This window comes from Cyprinodon tularosa, unplaced genomic scaffold, assembly GCF_016077235.1.
Source record: "Cyprinodon tularosa strain WSP-4 unplaced genomic scaffold, ASM1607723v1 ctg133, whole genome shotgun sequence".
NCBI lineage: Eukaryota > Metazoa > Chordata > Actinopteri > Cyprinodontiformes > Cyprinodontidae > Cyprinodon > Cyprinodon tularosa.
In genome coordinates this window covers 928,726-944,724 of record NW_024038148.1, presented here as the reverse complement: position 1 = coordinate 944,724, position 15,999 = coordinate 928,726, and the positions used below count along the sequence as shown (strand labels likewise).

The window sequence follows — 15,999 nt, the reverse complement described above, 5'->3', positions numbered from 1 at the left end:
TCAGCAACAATCCCAAAATAACAGCCCAAAGTCTACCTGAAACTTATTAGATTCCTGATTTATAGTTGAGCAGCACATCTCACCTGCGCCAGGCGCCCAGATAATTGAAACGCAGCGAGTAAGGCCGGTGAAAGTCATCCATCTCTGTTTCTGCTGGTTGCCATAATGATATTGCTCCTGCAGAGTAGTTTTGTATGTCTGTATATTGCATTTCCCCAGGCTTGTTTGAATATCAGGTTAGTTTTATATCTCTGAGCTCCGTAAGCTAACCCACTGTATTGTCTCCTGTTTAAATGGACTAGAAACTCTCAGTGATTGTAGGTAAAATCTAATTTTATTGCTTTGAGTTTGTATGAGGTAGCCAGGGGGTTGGTGCGTACGCTGAGAATAACTTTAAACATAAACATCACAGTGCGCTTAAACAAAGAACTCATATAAAGATCTGATTGTTTTTCTTTACATCTCTGTTCTTTGAAAATAAAATAACACATTGATACTCAGTTGAATTGTTTAGCTATTTTTATACATCTGCTCACATTAAAAGAGTGAAGACAGTCTGCTCAAAACGTCACGCATCCTGTTACAACAACAGATACTTTGAAAATTGAGGTTGAAATACTAAATTAGACTGAAATATAGGGATGAAAAGTTGAATTAATGCCAGAAAGCAAAAATATACTAGAAAATATTGCTGGACAATTAATTGCTTTTGTAATATTATCGGGAAAATATCTTTTAATCGACTGAAGTAGCGCTAAAACAATTAATCGGATTAATTATTGAAATAATCGTCAAATAATTTAGTAATTGATTAATCATTAAATGGAGTATAGAGACTCTAAAACATGCCTTTAGCTGACAGAGCAACTCAGACAGACTACATTGATAGTTGATTACAAGCTTTGGCTGAACTGCAATAATCAGAATCAGCTGTGCTAAAGCAGAGAAACCTCTAAAACCTGCAGGAAGGCGGCCCTCGAGGACCGACTTTGTAGATGCCTGCTCTACTGCATGCTCCATACAACAAGAGAAAACATCTTCTTCTCCGGTTCCCCATTGACAGCAGAGACGCACAGATCAATTTTGTTCCGATCCAGTCCGATACCAAGACATGGGCTGAGTTTATTGGCCGATACTCGAAACCCGATTCTGATTTGATGAAAGTACTGCTGAAAGGATCAACCGTACATTGGGAAAAAATGGAAATCTAGATAAGTAATTTTTTTCTTAAAATAAGTGCATTTGTTCTTGGATTGAGGAGGTAAAAGTGACATCTTGCTAATGGAACAAGATAATTTACACTTAAAATAAGAAAACACAAGTGCATTGTCTTGTTTCAAGTGCATTTTATCTAATTATCTTATTTTAGGAGTAAAAAGACTAATTCCTTTGGCAAACTATCTCATCTACCTGCTCAAATGAAGGGTAAAGACACTTAATTTAAGAAATTTTTACTTATTTCTAGATCATTTTTCCAGTGTATACCTCTCCATGAGGGTGAAGCCAACATGCCTAGCATAAACATTGTTAAAAAAAGGTCTCAAATTAACTCAGATATAATCTGGCTGTTAAAGACACTGAAAGCCTGTAATTCTTTTTCTGTGTATGATATTACTAAAAAGGTATCTAAATGCTGGATCTGCATCATTCATCCGATTGCAGATCCAGCTACTTAGACAATATCAGTGACAATATCCGATCTAATACTTTAATCAGGGCATCTCTAGTTAAGAGGAGTGGTTTTGACAGAAATTATTTCCGTTTGGATTGTGTAATTTCTCTTTTCTTTTAAGTATCTTCGAGAAAGGTGTAAGCTTGTGGCTTTTTGTACCTGTAGAAGTAGGAGCAGCCTCTAACTGTGTTGTGGCCAAAATACTCCTGGGTCTTCTCATTGCCAAAGTCTTCCAGGGGGTCGGACCACAGCAGGTCGCACATGGGCCCGAACGCCGGGGGCTCCTTGAATCGGTCCAACTGGGACACACACACACACAGACAGACGTCAGTATATGAAAACACAAAATACTCATATTTCCAAAACCTCCCAAACATGAGCTGAAGAATATTTATGTGTCACAGAAACATTTTACCGCTGCAACAAAATACAAAGCAAAAAAAAAAACGACAAGTATAAATCAAAGAAGAAGGAGAAAAATAAATAAATAAACACACAAACACACACTGCCAGAGCAGAGCATCTCCATGGCAACCCTTACCGCACAGGAGGGAGAAGATGTCACACCAGCAGATTCACCATGGAAACGCTGCCATTAGAGGAGGAAGTGTGTGTTTTCTTTATATGCCGTGGGGCTGAGAACTACATATTCATGCTATGGGCTCTCTCTGTGCTCTGGTATTATTTCATCACTGATGCCTTTGGGTTTTTTGCATTCATAAAAAGTTGTTGCATGTTTGCGGCTGCCTGCAGGTGTGTTTTCATTGAGCTCATCATGTCCCATTAACCCTGATAGCAACGTCTATGAAGGCCTCCCACTGTGAGCGAGCAGAGAGTGGTGAGCCATACAGGGGAGAAAACCTGAGAGCAACAAGATCTATTGACTCCTCATAGCAGAGTCTGTGACTCATTATCAACCAAGCATAGCAGCGATAATCTAAATAAACCAACAGAAAATGCAGGTGAGGAATTCAGCATTATAATTTAGTAAAAAGATTCATCTGGACCTAAAGAAAGGGAGAAATTCTCTATAAAATATATTGAATATTTTGTGAAAATTGGTATCATAAAGTATGAATTTAATGAATACAAGGATTTATTTTAGTTAAAATATTAGTTTTTTATAAAATATATATTGTTATGATGACATCGTTGACAAAAAAGGAACATACACCGACAGAAAAAGTACGTTTTGTAAAGCAAAGATGGGGCCCTGCCAGACAGCAGATAAATGGCTTCTTCTCGTTACATTTCTAAGAATCAAAACAATGAGAAAACAACAAAAGAACCAAAATGAGGGTGAACACTGCTCAAGCTTTCAATGGTTTCTACCAATCGTGTCATGATCTTGGTGCGGATGATTGGCCTGATTACTCATTTCATTCACCTGCCTAGCTCCGCCCAGTTTCTCCTTACCGTTCATCTAATCCACCTGTTCTAGCCTCGATTTAACCTGCCTGCTCCCAGTCATCAGTGCCAGATTATTCGAGCCCTTGTTGAGAGTTCTTTAGAGTACCTGAGTGTTTCTGATTGCCTGATCCTGACCTGTTCTGCCTCTGGATCACTAAGCCTACCTGTCCCCTTTCTGATCTGTTTTACTAACCTGCCTTCGGACATGCTGGATTGTTCCTGTTTACCAAAACTGGAACTGGTTCTTGACTCAGTCCTGGATTTCCCTTCAGTACCTCTTCGGATCTGTGATCTTTTGGCCCGGATTCCTGAGCACGTCCCTCACACCGGCTATGGTTTTGCCCACTGGATTGGTCTTCCTTCCTCTGCATGATTCTGATCTCTTGGTTGTTCTCCGACCTCCGGGGCTTAAATGTCAGGGCAGTGTCCGCTCGCGTCTCGCACAGCCGACCGGCTATAATCAACCTCGTCCTCTGGCCACGGACTGAACTATAAGACCAGGTTAGTGACTCGCACGTTCATTATCATCCTCTGCCAGATAGAGTACCCAGAGAGAACTCACGCATGCACAGGGTGAACATGGAAACTCTATGCAGAAAGACCCCGGGCCGGAAAAATTGAACTTGAAACCATCTTACTGCAAGGCAGCACTGCTACCCACTGCGTCATAGTGCAGCCCCACTCTCAACAAAGTCGTTTTTTAAATATTATATATTATGTGGTGTAGGGCTGCTCAGTGGAGCAGTGGGTAGCACTGCTAGTTTGCAGCAAGAAGGTTCCAGGTTCGATTCCCGGCCCAGGGTCTTTCTGCATGGAGTTTGCATGTTCTTCCTGAGCATGTGTGGGTTCTCTCCAGGTACACCGGTTTCCTCCTACAGTACTAATTCATGACTGTTCAGTTAATTGGCTCTGTGTTTCCCTGCGATAGTCTGGCGACCTGTCCAGGCTGTACCCCGCCTCTCGCCCATTGACCGCTCGAGATAGGAATCAGCACCCCTCACAACCCCAGCAGGGATAAGTTTGTCAGAAAATGGACAGACAGATGGATGATGTAGTTTAATATACTTTAATATTGAATTATATAAATAAATAATTCATTTAATGTGTGGATGATTTAATTGACAGTAAAGTGCTTTAAGATTACTTATGTTAAGATTTGGCAAATAAACTGAATTCACATGAATATTTGCTACGGTCTGTTAATGCAAGGAGGTGATTTTTAGGTAGACTGAACATTGTTGAATCAATTAATAGTAAACCGTTGGAAGGAGAAGACTTACAAAATATCATTACAGTTGTAAAGTTTTTAAATAAAAAGCCTGCAGGGTTTCATAACTTTGAGCAACAGGATTCATGTCATTGGCTATCATTGATGTTACATTCTGCCTGAGGGTGTTTGGCTTCTGTCGTACCTTCTTGATGTCGTCCAGCGTGTGGATTTCCGGTGAAAGCCCCCCATGCACACAGAGAAACTGCTGGTTCATCAGCGCCGCCAGAGGAAGGCAATCAAACGCCTCCATGCAGGAATCGTACACCTGCTCCGAGTACTTGATCTTACCTGGAGGCCAGAGGAGTACATGGATGTTTCAGCAATAACAAAGCTAGTGGCCCTGAGTGAACACTGGCAGGTTTTTAAAGGCCCAGCATGCTTGGAAATCTGCACCACTTTGATATTCTTTCATTAAATGATTACTTCTGGCAGCAGCTTGTGTAGCAGCATTAAAATGCCTTCATATTCCTACAGCCAATAGAGTGTTTGCAAAATTATTCACAACCTTTTAACTTCTGTTGCAACCACAAATTTTCCCATACTTATATTTGTTTGTGCTTTTGGAGTTATTTTCTACGTCACCATCCCCCTCCCTCCACTTATCCTCTTAAAATTCAATTATCGAAAATAAATCCAGCACAACCACTTGCCTTCAAAATTACCTAATTAGCAAATAGTCTGTTTAAAAGAAAAAATTCTCAACCTAAAATAAGATGCAAGGAGAGGATTGGTATCCTTAGTGAAGCTGCAGAGATCCACAGCTCAAGAATCTGTCAGCATGAGTTATTACACTTATTACTTTTTATGGAAGATTAGCAAAAAAGGGTAAATCCACACTGCAAAAACTGAAATATAGGTAAGTCAAATTTTCTAATAATAGTTATAATTTCCCTTGATTTGGGCAAAAAAATAAGACAAATTGCCAATGGAATAAGAACATTCATGTTTAAAATGCTTTAAAAAATAGCTCCGCTATCTTATTTTAAATGCATAATATCTAACTAACTCTTCTTAAAACTAAAAAATTAATCCGATTGGCAGATCTACTTATTTACCAGCTCAGATTTAGAAGATCAATGAAGCTGAATCTAGGAGGAACTGAATCCATACTGGAATGGAGGATGGATCTTCCTATAGCTTAGAAGGGTGTGGTGGCCTAGTCAAAGTCCAGACCGACATCTAATTGTTAATCTTATAAAGACTAGGAAAACGACTGCTCACAGATCCTAGGTGTGTTTCCATCAGCTTTTTCTGATGCGCATTTTGAAATATCGCATTGAAAAAGCTTGATGGAAAATGCAAAATTCAAATAAATTACTTAAAATTCGCAAAAAAGGTGTTACGCTCTTTTGGCATTTACGAAAATGAATTTGTGCGTAAAACTAGGGATGGAAAGACTTTTTTGGAATCAGCTCTGATGTTGCAAACTTTTACTCATACATCTGTTCCGGTGTTTCTGTTTGTGTCTTCCTGGATTATGATCGTGAACATAGCTGGAAGCAGCAGCGCCAATACTAACTGACATGTTAACGTAAGAACAACACATTCAGTAAGAATTTCCTCCATTACGGATCTGTGGTCAGTGCTAGATTGCAGCTTCTACTTCCTGTTTACTACAGCCATGCGTGACGATTTAATACGGATGACAACGTTGGACGCTTTTACGGTGCTTGGCTAATTCGTTTCAGACCAAAAACACTTAAAACTGGCATTTGCTTTTTTCCTACTTTTTAAAGGTTCACCTGAAACTCTAATTTCAGTTGAATGGGAACAGGGCCACTCTCAATCAAATCTAAGTGAGTTTGAGCTGAGCTGCAAATGAGAAAGAAAAACTTTAACCCTTACTAATCCTTTAATGCATTCCTTTCATTTAATATTTACTTAGACTGTGTGTTGTTCCCCTAAAATAATCCCACGTAAAAACTAAAATTTAAATTTTAGTCTGTAATGTGATTACACTGTAAAAAATAGCAATCTAAATAAGTCATTTTATTTTAAATAAGTGCATTTTGTCTTGAATTGAGGAGGTAAGTGAGAAACTTTGCCAATTGAATAAGACAATTTATATTTAAAATAGGAAAAATCAGTCGCATTATCTTGTGTATTTCATTTGATTATCTTATTTTAAGAGTAAAAATACTCATTCCATTGGCAGGTTGTGGTATTTACCTGCTCAAGGTAAGGGTAAATACACTTAATTTAGGTAAATCTTTGTTTATTTCTGGATCGTTTTTGCAGTGTAGATGTGATAATTTTTAAGGTGTATGAATACGCTTACAATGGAGCCCGGGATTGAAACCCTCCACAGAAAAACACCACTGACCCAAATAAAGGCTTCAAGCAGCAAAAAGGTGTGACCAAACAAAATCAACATCCTAACTCCACGCAGTATCTTTTTAAGAATATTTCACAAGCGGGTGTAACAATCCATCTGACACAAAACAGGATTAAAAATAGCTTAAAACGGAGCAGAGGAGAGAGATAAGAAAAGATAAAGAGAACAGTGGGAGATTGATGGAACAGTAAAGGAGAAGGGAAAGCGTCGGTATTTTAGGCTAGGCTAGTGTGTTTGTCATCCTCTCCATCTGCCTTGTGTAGAGCAAGAGCTCATTATTGCCAGTCCACCAGGTGTCAGCTCCTTCCACACACTTAAACATTTATGAAGACACATGCATAAACCCATGCAGTCACTGCGCACGCACTTGTCCCCCACACACACACTCACACACATAGCAGATGGTAATTGAGGGCAACCACTATTCGCCATGAGCACCGGGGGAAATTAGCTTCCTCGTCCCTTGGCCAATCAGACACAGAGGAGCAAGTCCCTGAGCCAATCATTAAGGGCCAAATTAATTTGCTGCTAATCACCCACACTCGGACAGGATGCCGAAACTACGCGGCGGAGGAGGCATAGCCATGAGATACGCAGAGGGAGGAAAGGATTGAAGAGAGCGATGGATGGAGAGACGAGGCAGTGTGGGAAAGGAGGGACACAAAGAGGGAGGATGGAGGAGGGAAGGAAGAGAGGAGATGAAGCCGATCAAATACATGTTCCCAGTGAAATGTTTCTCCTGTAATATTCTATAAGGTCATACAGAAAAGAAAACATGAACCTTAAAGGTTCTTATTTCATCAATTTATACACGTCATTTATTAGGGCTGGGCGGTACGGCCTTAAAATCCTATCATGAATTTTGTGGTACTATCCTAATAATCAACAAATTGATGATAAAAAAAACGTCTTAGTTAGTTTTTTTAGGTTGTTCTTAGGCGTCTATACATTCTCTATATATAGATATATCTATATAGAGTGAGAGACATGTTGCAGATGTTCTGGAATCCATTATTTCACCATGAAGGCCTCTGTATTGTTAGATGGGGGGGTCACGTCGCTGCAGTCTGCAGCCTGACCGTTAGATATCACTGAGGATGTCGCTTTTTCACGTTTCGCACGTGTGACTCCATTGCCTCGATTCCCATCATGCCGAGCGTTAATGACTTGTTGCACAAAATACACCCTGCCTCGTATACTTTCCCTGGTTCTGGCTTAAGTCATGCAGAAAATTCTTGGCTGGATAGCACATTTTCATTGAATCTAACACTTCCCCATGTTGGTGGCTTATCAACCCAAGGTCTGCCCGGAACATTGTTTTTATTTGTTCCGCTATCAGGATAAAACCAATAATGGTTAAAGCAAGTCGTTCAGTAAATGTAAAATGATCAATTATTATGTTTGAGATGGATTCCAAAAATAAAATACTATATATGGCATGGTAGGAATTTTAAGACTTATAAAAGACTGATTTAAGACATTTTAATACTGATTAAGGCCTAGGTTTTCTATTGAAGAATTAAATGCCTATTAAAGACTTTGTAAGGATCTGTGGAAACCCTGTTTAATCATTTTACCAGGTTCTGGAAAAGATACCAGAACCTGCACAAAAAAATGTCTAATAACAATAAATAAATACTGTTTTCCTCCTACTTGGGTAATTTCTTAGATGATTACTTTTTACTTTAACTTGTATAAAAAAGTGTTGAAGTAGTGCTACTTTTACTTGAGTAAAACTTTTAGTTACTCTACCCACTTCGGCTCACTCCTGTCACCTTACATCTTCCCTGATTCCTACAATCTTAATTCTTATTTCTGCATCATTCATCCCAAACCCAAAGCTCCTCTTCCCTTAATGACATGTGATGGGTCCCTATATTTTCTGCTGCGATTAAAATTCATCTCTCCTTTTCTCTGAAGCCATCTACAGTCCTCTAAAACCCTCCCTGCTTTGGCGTATTCTTCTCAACTGAAGAACATGTTGATTTTTTTTCTCAGGCTCCAGCTGGCGGCTTTATATTTTCTACAAGCCATTAATAAAACATTGTTCCCAGTAGTCCTGTTTGAACAAGTAAAAAATAAAGCAAATAAAGCAGACATCTAAATTAACTTAAGCGCTGCATGTTGGAGAGATATTGTCCCATGAGTAGGTAAGCATGTGCATGTAATGTGACGGGCGCAAAAAGAGACCAAAAACTCACATTCTTGTTTGAAGGTAAAGTATTCTGTCAGATGTCTACATTCATGGTTTCCTCGTAGAAGAAAAAGCGTCTTTGGGTAGAGGATTTTCAGTGACCACAGGTACAGCACACACTGGAATGTTCAGGAGAGAAAAGATGGTTAGAAAAACATCAGCCCTGTTTCTAAAGCCACATTTAACTTCAATTAAAGACACAACCGTTTAACAACTTAGAGAAAGAAAGGACATCTCTACGGGGTTGAAGCTTGGAGATAAGTGTTCTCACTGATCTTTGGTTTATTTTTTCTTTATTGAATTGAAAAAAAATTATTTTTGCTATCAATAAAGTTTTGTTTAATTGGGCCACTTCTCCAATCAGAAAGGGTCAAGCTTATTCAAATCGGTTGGTTTCTTGACTTCCTGACTCTATCCTTATACAGTGGAAAAAATATCTAGAAATAAGTAAACATTTCCTAAATTTACTGCTTTTACCCTTTATTTTAGTAGGTAAATGAGATAGTTTGCCAATGGAAGGAGTATTTTTACTCTTAAAATAAAATAATTAGATAATATGCACTTGAAATAAGAGAATTAAATTGTTTTCTCTTATCTTAAATGTAAATTGTCTTGTTCCATTGGCAAGATGTCTCTTTTACCTCCTCAATCTAAGAACAAATGCACTTATTTTAAGAAAAAATGACATATCTAAATTCCGATTTATTTCAGTGTGTTATTGTTGTTAGAATTAAAGGCGCATCCAGAGGCATAATGCTGGTGTATTATTTCCATTTCCAAAAAATGTTGTTGTGAGTTTGGGTTCATTTGTTTCCCAGATTTTAACCATAAGCTCAATGTTTCAGCAGGCTTCCTGGAGGACTAATCTGCTGCATGTCAAATCCAATTCAACTTTATTATAATAAAACCCTTTAGAAAAACATTGTGTTTTACAGTTAAAATAGGTTAAAAGCAACAATATACAATAAAAATGTTGGAAACTTTTTGATGATGAACTTATCACCAACAAGCTTCCTCTGTACTTAGTTTCAAGCTGAGCTGAACGTTATTATATACACTGCAAAAAATGCAAATCTAAATAAGTCATTTCGTCTTAAAATAACTGCATTTAATTGTCTCACTCCATTGGCAAACTCATTTACCGACTCAAATTAAAGATAAATACACTTAATTAATTAAATTTTTACTTATTTCTAAATCGTTTTTCCAGTGTAGCATCTTTCATTATAAGATGGACCTGAGAGTTTGTTGTTCCCAGTTCTCTCATAAATAAAGAGGTATTTTGGGACAGATGGGTGCATTTTTTGCACAACTATTTTCAAACAGGGGAATGATCTCACATACAATATTCAATATTGGCTTTATTACACAGCAAAAATTCAAAAGTAAGTCAATTTTGGTTCAAATATTTCTGTTCCCTTTAATTGAGCAGGTCATTAATACAGTTTACTAACAGAATAAGATAATTTATATTTAAAATAAGTTTAAAAAAAACAGCCCCACTATGTTATTTCAAATGAACAAAATCTAATATTTAATTGTAAGGGCAGAAATACTCCTTCCATTGGCAGATCATCATATTTACCTCCTAAAATGATGTATTTAAGGACAAATACACTTGTTTTAATACATTTTCAGATCCATTTTTGCAGCGTAAGGTGAAGAAATACATCCAATATTTTCAGAGATGGGAAGTAACGAAGTACAAATACTTCGTTACTGTACTCAAGTAGATTTTTCTGATATTTTTACTTTACTTTACTACTTATTTTTATGGCGACTTTTTACTTCTACTCCTTACATTTTTACACAAATATCTGTACTTTCTACTCCTTACATTTTTAAAAATTGGCTCGTTACTTTAGTTTTAAATCATTTCAATGGAGTTACCGTTATTATTTTTCACGTCATCAATACCAAATTCAATCTAATTGGATGGGAATCTACGTTGCATTTGACGCACCACTACAAGATGAATCGACAGATTCGGCGGTATTCATTCGCAGCAAATCATTCCAGCTTGGTGGCGGTGGCGTTAGCATAGTAGTATGGACGACGAGATGATTGAAAATGAACACAACGGAGATCTAGTCCTATTGGCAGACATCCATTTAAAATGTAGGCAACGGCATGAAAAAAGTGGTTTCTACTTTTACTTTTATACTTTAAGTAAATTTACAAGCCTGTACTTTGTTACTTTTACTTGAGTAAAGAAGTTTAATCAGTACTTCCACTTTTACCAGAGTATTTTTTAACACAAGTATCTGTACTTTTACTCAAGTACGGAAAGTGAGTACTTTTGCCATCTCTGAATATTTTAGGAGCAGCCCTCAGCTTAGCTCCTATCAGCGCTTCTGCAACCACACCAACTCATTTAGGCATTTTCTACATCTGTAAAAGTTGATAAGTATGCAATTGATTTGAGGAAACCAATTACCTTAAATTATTTAAGTTTATCTATTTCTCTCACCCCTTAATTCTTATCCTCTTTTTTTTCTAACCTGCCTTTTTACTGCCTTTTCCGATTTTACTCCATAAATAATATTAAACAAAATTTCCTCTACAAATATCAGAACCTTATGGCAACAGTAATGGTGGTCTGCTGGTGAAAGCAAAGTCATTTGGGTCATAGTCATTCCAAAAAAAAATTTTTTAAAGCTTCCTGGATGGGAAGTGTCTTCAAAATTGGAAACAAAGTCCAGTGGATTGTTTTTTTTATTTTCTTTTTTTTTTTGGAATATATTGGCAAAACATGACATACAAAAAAAGTTAATCAACTCATACTTTTAGGTTAGATTAAAAAAAAATCAATCAATTTGAGTACAATTAATTTAATATTTTGGTTAAAGAGTGGGTGTATTAACATTTTAATATATTAACCAGTAACCTAACTGCATTTTAACATATGATCATTATCTATGTATCAGTTCTGTATTTCAGTATTGCACCTCTTTGATTTAAGATAGGAACATTTTTTTATATTTTCTGTTTTCTGCTCAGTTTGGAATTCAATCTGTAATATTTTTTATTGCTAAGGCCTCAGTCTATTGTACCATGACATTGAACAGTCCTCAACAAATCAAAGAGCAGCCTCGCTCATGGTGTGCTAGCTGCAGCCACTGTCAAATTTTAAACATCTGCAGAAGTACTTCTCCATTAAAGTTAATTTGTTTAAGTTATTTCGGTTAGAGTTAATTAATAAACAAATAATTGGGATAAATGTAGTTCAAAAACAAGTACATGTCACACTACCTCAACACATTTGAGGGGTTTTGTTGTTTGTCTTTTTCACAAATGATGTTTTAATTACTTGGTTTAAATAATTACTTGAAACATTCAGGTTTACAAACATCCATGAAGAAATGGGCCACAAACTTAAAGGGGAACACCGTTTTTTTTTTTTTTTTTTTTTACACTGGGCCTTTGATTTTACGGTATTACATCATGTTCTACTCACCCATATGAGTTTTGTTCTGAAGATATTCCGTTAGGTGATATCCAAGTAACGTCTTCCTATGGGCAACGACTTGAAGGCACAAACTAAACTGTTCATAATTTATTATTTATGGTACGCCAGCATTCATAACATGTAGGCGAATCACTGTCCCCCAGACATCCACAGTTATATTTTTTATATTTATATATTTTTTTTAAAACAAAGTAGAGTGTGTATTGTGTTCCCCTTTAAGGGTGGCTACAAAAACATTGTAGATTTAAGGAAAAACAACAAGAAAAAACATCAAGAAGAAAATGAGACTATGTTGCAACTGGATCTGCCATTTAATGTAAAATATCATATCTTGTGTCTGATGCCATGATTGTGAAAAAAGACAGTTAAGATACTCCAGATCTGTTTATGGTGGCTTTGATTACATTTTCTTGGCTGAAGGCACTTCCTCCCACAGTCCTTCAATGGCAAGATGGTTTAAAAATCTACAAATGAAAAACGATACTGCAAAACATTGGAAACTGGATCTATTAACAGATTACTGGGCTTCTGTCATTACACACACTGCTAGTCATGGATCTGGGCTGCCTTCCTTTGAATTGTGACACAACATTGTGAAATATATATACCTATCTATTTTATTTAGCTGGAAAATGTTTCTAAAAGCATTACTTCTAGAGTATTTTGTTGTGATTGCGTCTGAATAAATGTTAATAAAAATAAACAAAGATTTAAACTTGACCACCAAATTATTGCTCCTCAAATTAATTGAAGTTGTTTAGTTGTTGTATACACTGCAAAAACTGATCTTAAGATGAGGGAAAATGTCTTAAAAAATGTATTTACAATTAATTTGACCAGTTAAATAGGCTGATCTGCCAATGATGTGGGTATTTTGTTATTAAAATAAGATAAATAGATAAAAATGATATCTAAGATATCTAAGTAGATAAAATGGCCATATCATCCTATGGGGCAGTGCCCATGTGAGGTGTCAGTAGGCAGTATTAAAGGAGGTTAATAAGTACATCTGCAGATAGAATGAGTGTTTTTGCACTTGAAATAAGAAAAATTAGTTGTCTTTTCTCATTTTAAATATCAATCATATTTTTGCGTTCCAAATTTTCTTTCTGAAATGCTAAAATAAGGGGAAAAAACACAAATTTTAAGAATTTCTAAAGTATACAATAGAAAAACAATCTACAAATAAGCAAAATATTTCTTAAATTAAGTGTATTTACCCTTAATTTGAGTAGGTAAATGAGTATATAAATAAGATAATTAGATAACATGCACTTGAAATACGAAAATGCAATTGTTTTTTTCTTATTTGTGCAAAATGTGTCTTTTACCTCCTCTATCCAAGAAATAATACACTTATTTTGAGAAAAAATTACTTATCTAGATTTCAGTTTTTTCCAGTGTAGTAATGCAAACCCAAAAAAGGAAGGTTTAAATGTATAATTAAAGTCTAAAATGTAAATGTTTTTTTATGTCAGTTTCTATTTGGGCCTCTGATCACAACTGTGCTCAAAACTGGTTTAAATCTTGTTCAAATGTATTTTCTTTAAACAGAACCATACTAACAGTTGTATGTACGCTAAGGAATATCTGTTCTAGAGCTTTAAGGGGATGTACTGTAAAAAGGAACTTACACTACGAAGGATAATTGCATGAGACAGAGCCTGAGCCTTTCAGTTCCCATTAATAAACTCAAACTGGAAATCCGTAGCTCATCGCAGAACCTCAGTGGAGCTCTAGCAAGGATTTCCTCCACTGAATGAGCAGGCCATACTGCCGTAATTAACCGAGCTGGAGGCCAAATGATCCTGCCCGGGTCCAAAGATAGACACAAACAGCCTTGTTTGACAAGAATCGACCTGAATCAGACCGTGCTCATTAGGTTAACTGGGGGAGAGAATTCATTAGGAAAACATGACATGTTCACCACCCGACACTTTTTTCTTTTCTTTTTACTCCTCTTTCTTTGCTAGCCCTGGAAATGACTCAGAGGATCTTCTCTTACCTTCACACAGTGTCGTCCCTGCTCTACATTAAGTCCCTCGCCTCGGTGCCCTTGGAAAGTCGTAACAAGGTGGCCTAAATATTGCTCCCTCTGCTCCAAATACTCTCCATATACTCATCTGTTACTCAACAGGCTTGCAGATGTGAGTCGCATTGGAGATCCGGTGCTCATCTCTGCCAAAGATTGCATTTCTGCTTTGTTTACATTAATCCTGTCTGTGTAGCTGTCAGGATTTATAGCAGGTATATTTGTGCGGTTATGTTACACAACAAAGAGCACAGTGTTGCGGCTTTCTATCCCAAAGGGGTAGGGTTAGCATTCTCCCAGGATACTACATATTAGACCTCTGGGACTGGACACCACTGACACGGTTTCCCCTGCACGGTCACTGCATATGCACTACAGCAGAGCAAACAGCTTTTCTGACTGAATGCACACCCATAAAGATGAGATTTAACCCGGTATTTGCTTTGCAGCCTGCAGAAAGCTGCACAGCTGTCCACAGTGTATTCCTCACCTCGATACTGAAGTAGCCCCTATCCACATAGTCCCCAAGGAAGAGGTAGCGTGTGTTGGCAGGAGAGCCTCCCACTTCGAACAACTTCATCAGGTCGAAGAACTGGCCGTGGATGTCTCCACACACTGTGGAAACAGCAGTGGACATGCGTGAACAATTCAGCTAACAAAAAGCGGCAGTGCTTTTGCCTCACTGGCTCCATATGGCCTGGTTTGCATCTGCAGTGCTACACTGTATCTTTCCTGACTGCTGATCTAAAAACATCACTCATCGGCCTCGCAAACAGAAAAGAAAGTTGAACACAAGCGTGTTCTTTGTTTGTTGCAGAACCACTACAAAAGCCTAAAACTGATAAAAGAACCAACATTATTATGGAGCTTTTTTATTTATGGATTGAAGAAAACCCTAGTACTGCATAAATTGATCTAAAAATAAGTAATTACTTAAAAATAGGTGTATTTGCCTTTAATTTGAGCAGCTAAATCAAATAATTCTCTAATTGAATCAGTATTTCTCCACTTAAAGTAATATGATTAGACATTATAATGCAGTTTTTTTTTTTCTTAAACAGAAATCATCCAACCCTCTGAGTAAGCAGGAATACAAATCCACACCATGATGTTCTTATCTTCATCAGAAATCTGTTCAAACAATGCATCATTTTCTCCACACTTTGCAAATATGCTCCACTTTGTTTTTCTCTATCGTATAAAATCCTAATAAAACCCACAGAGGTTTGCCAAAGATTAGCAACACTCTAGCAAGACGGCTAGAGTTTAAAGTATGATTCATCCCCTCCGGCAGTTTGGTAAAAAGTAGAGCTTTTATATGTTTTTATTTTATATTCACATCAAATAAAGGGGTCCAAATATAAACAAAGCGTTTTCTACTTTTGATCCATAAATTCCCACCAGCAGCAGAAACATTTCCGGTTGGAGGACGAAAAACAAATTTAATCCCATAAAACTTGTAAAACATTCTTAATTGCTGTTTCCGAATGTTTAATTTAGATAAAAACATCCAATCTGTAAATAAAGGACAAAGAGGTCCTCATGCAGAACATTTTTAAGATCTATGCAGTATCTGTCAGCACACATCTCTCTATCCACCTCCCTCGCCATCTGTCT

General features: G+C 37.0%; 1 protein-coding gene across 4 annotated transcripts in view; it reads right to left on the bottom strand.

Annotated features, from left to right (window-relative positions):
* Nucleotides 1–15,999, bottom strand: part of ppp3cb (protein phosphatase 3, catalytic subunit, beta isozyme) — a 61,980-nt gene that overhangs the window by 23,534 nt on the left and 22,447 nt on the right. For all 4 annotated transcript variants that reach the window (XM_038277639.1, XM_038277642.1, XM_038277641.1 and 1 more), the window contains exons 3-6: nucleotides 14,873–14,997; nucleotides 8,889–9,000; nucleotides 4,495–4,640; nucleotides 1,832–1,971 (exon numbers count right to left, since the gene is read on the bottom strand). In XM_038277639.1, coding sequence (XP_038133567.1) covers nucleotides 1,832–1,971; nucleotides 4,495–4,640; nucleotides 8,889–9,000; nucleotides 14,873–14,997 — 523 coding nt within the window. The remainder of the gene's footprint in view (nucleotides 1–1,831; nucleotides 1,972–4,494; nucleotides 4,641–8,888; nucleotides 9,001–14,872; nucleotides 14,998–15,999) is intronic.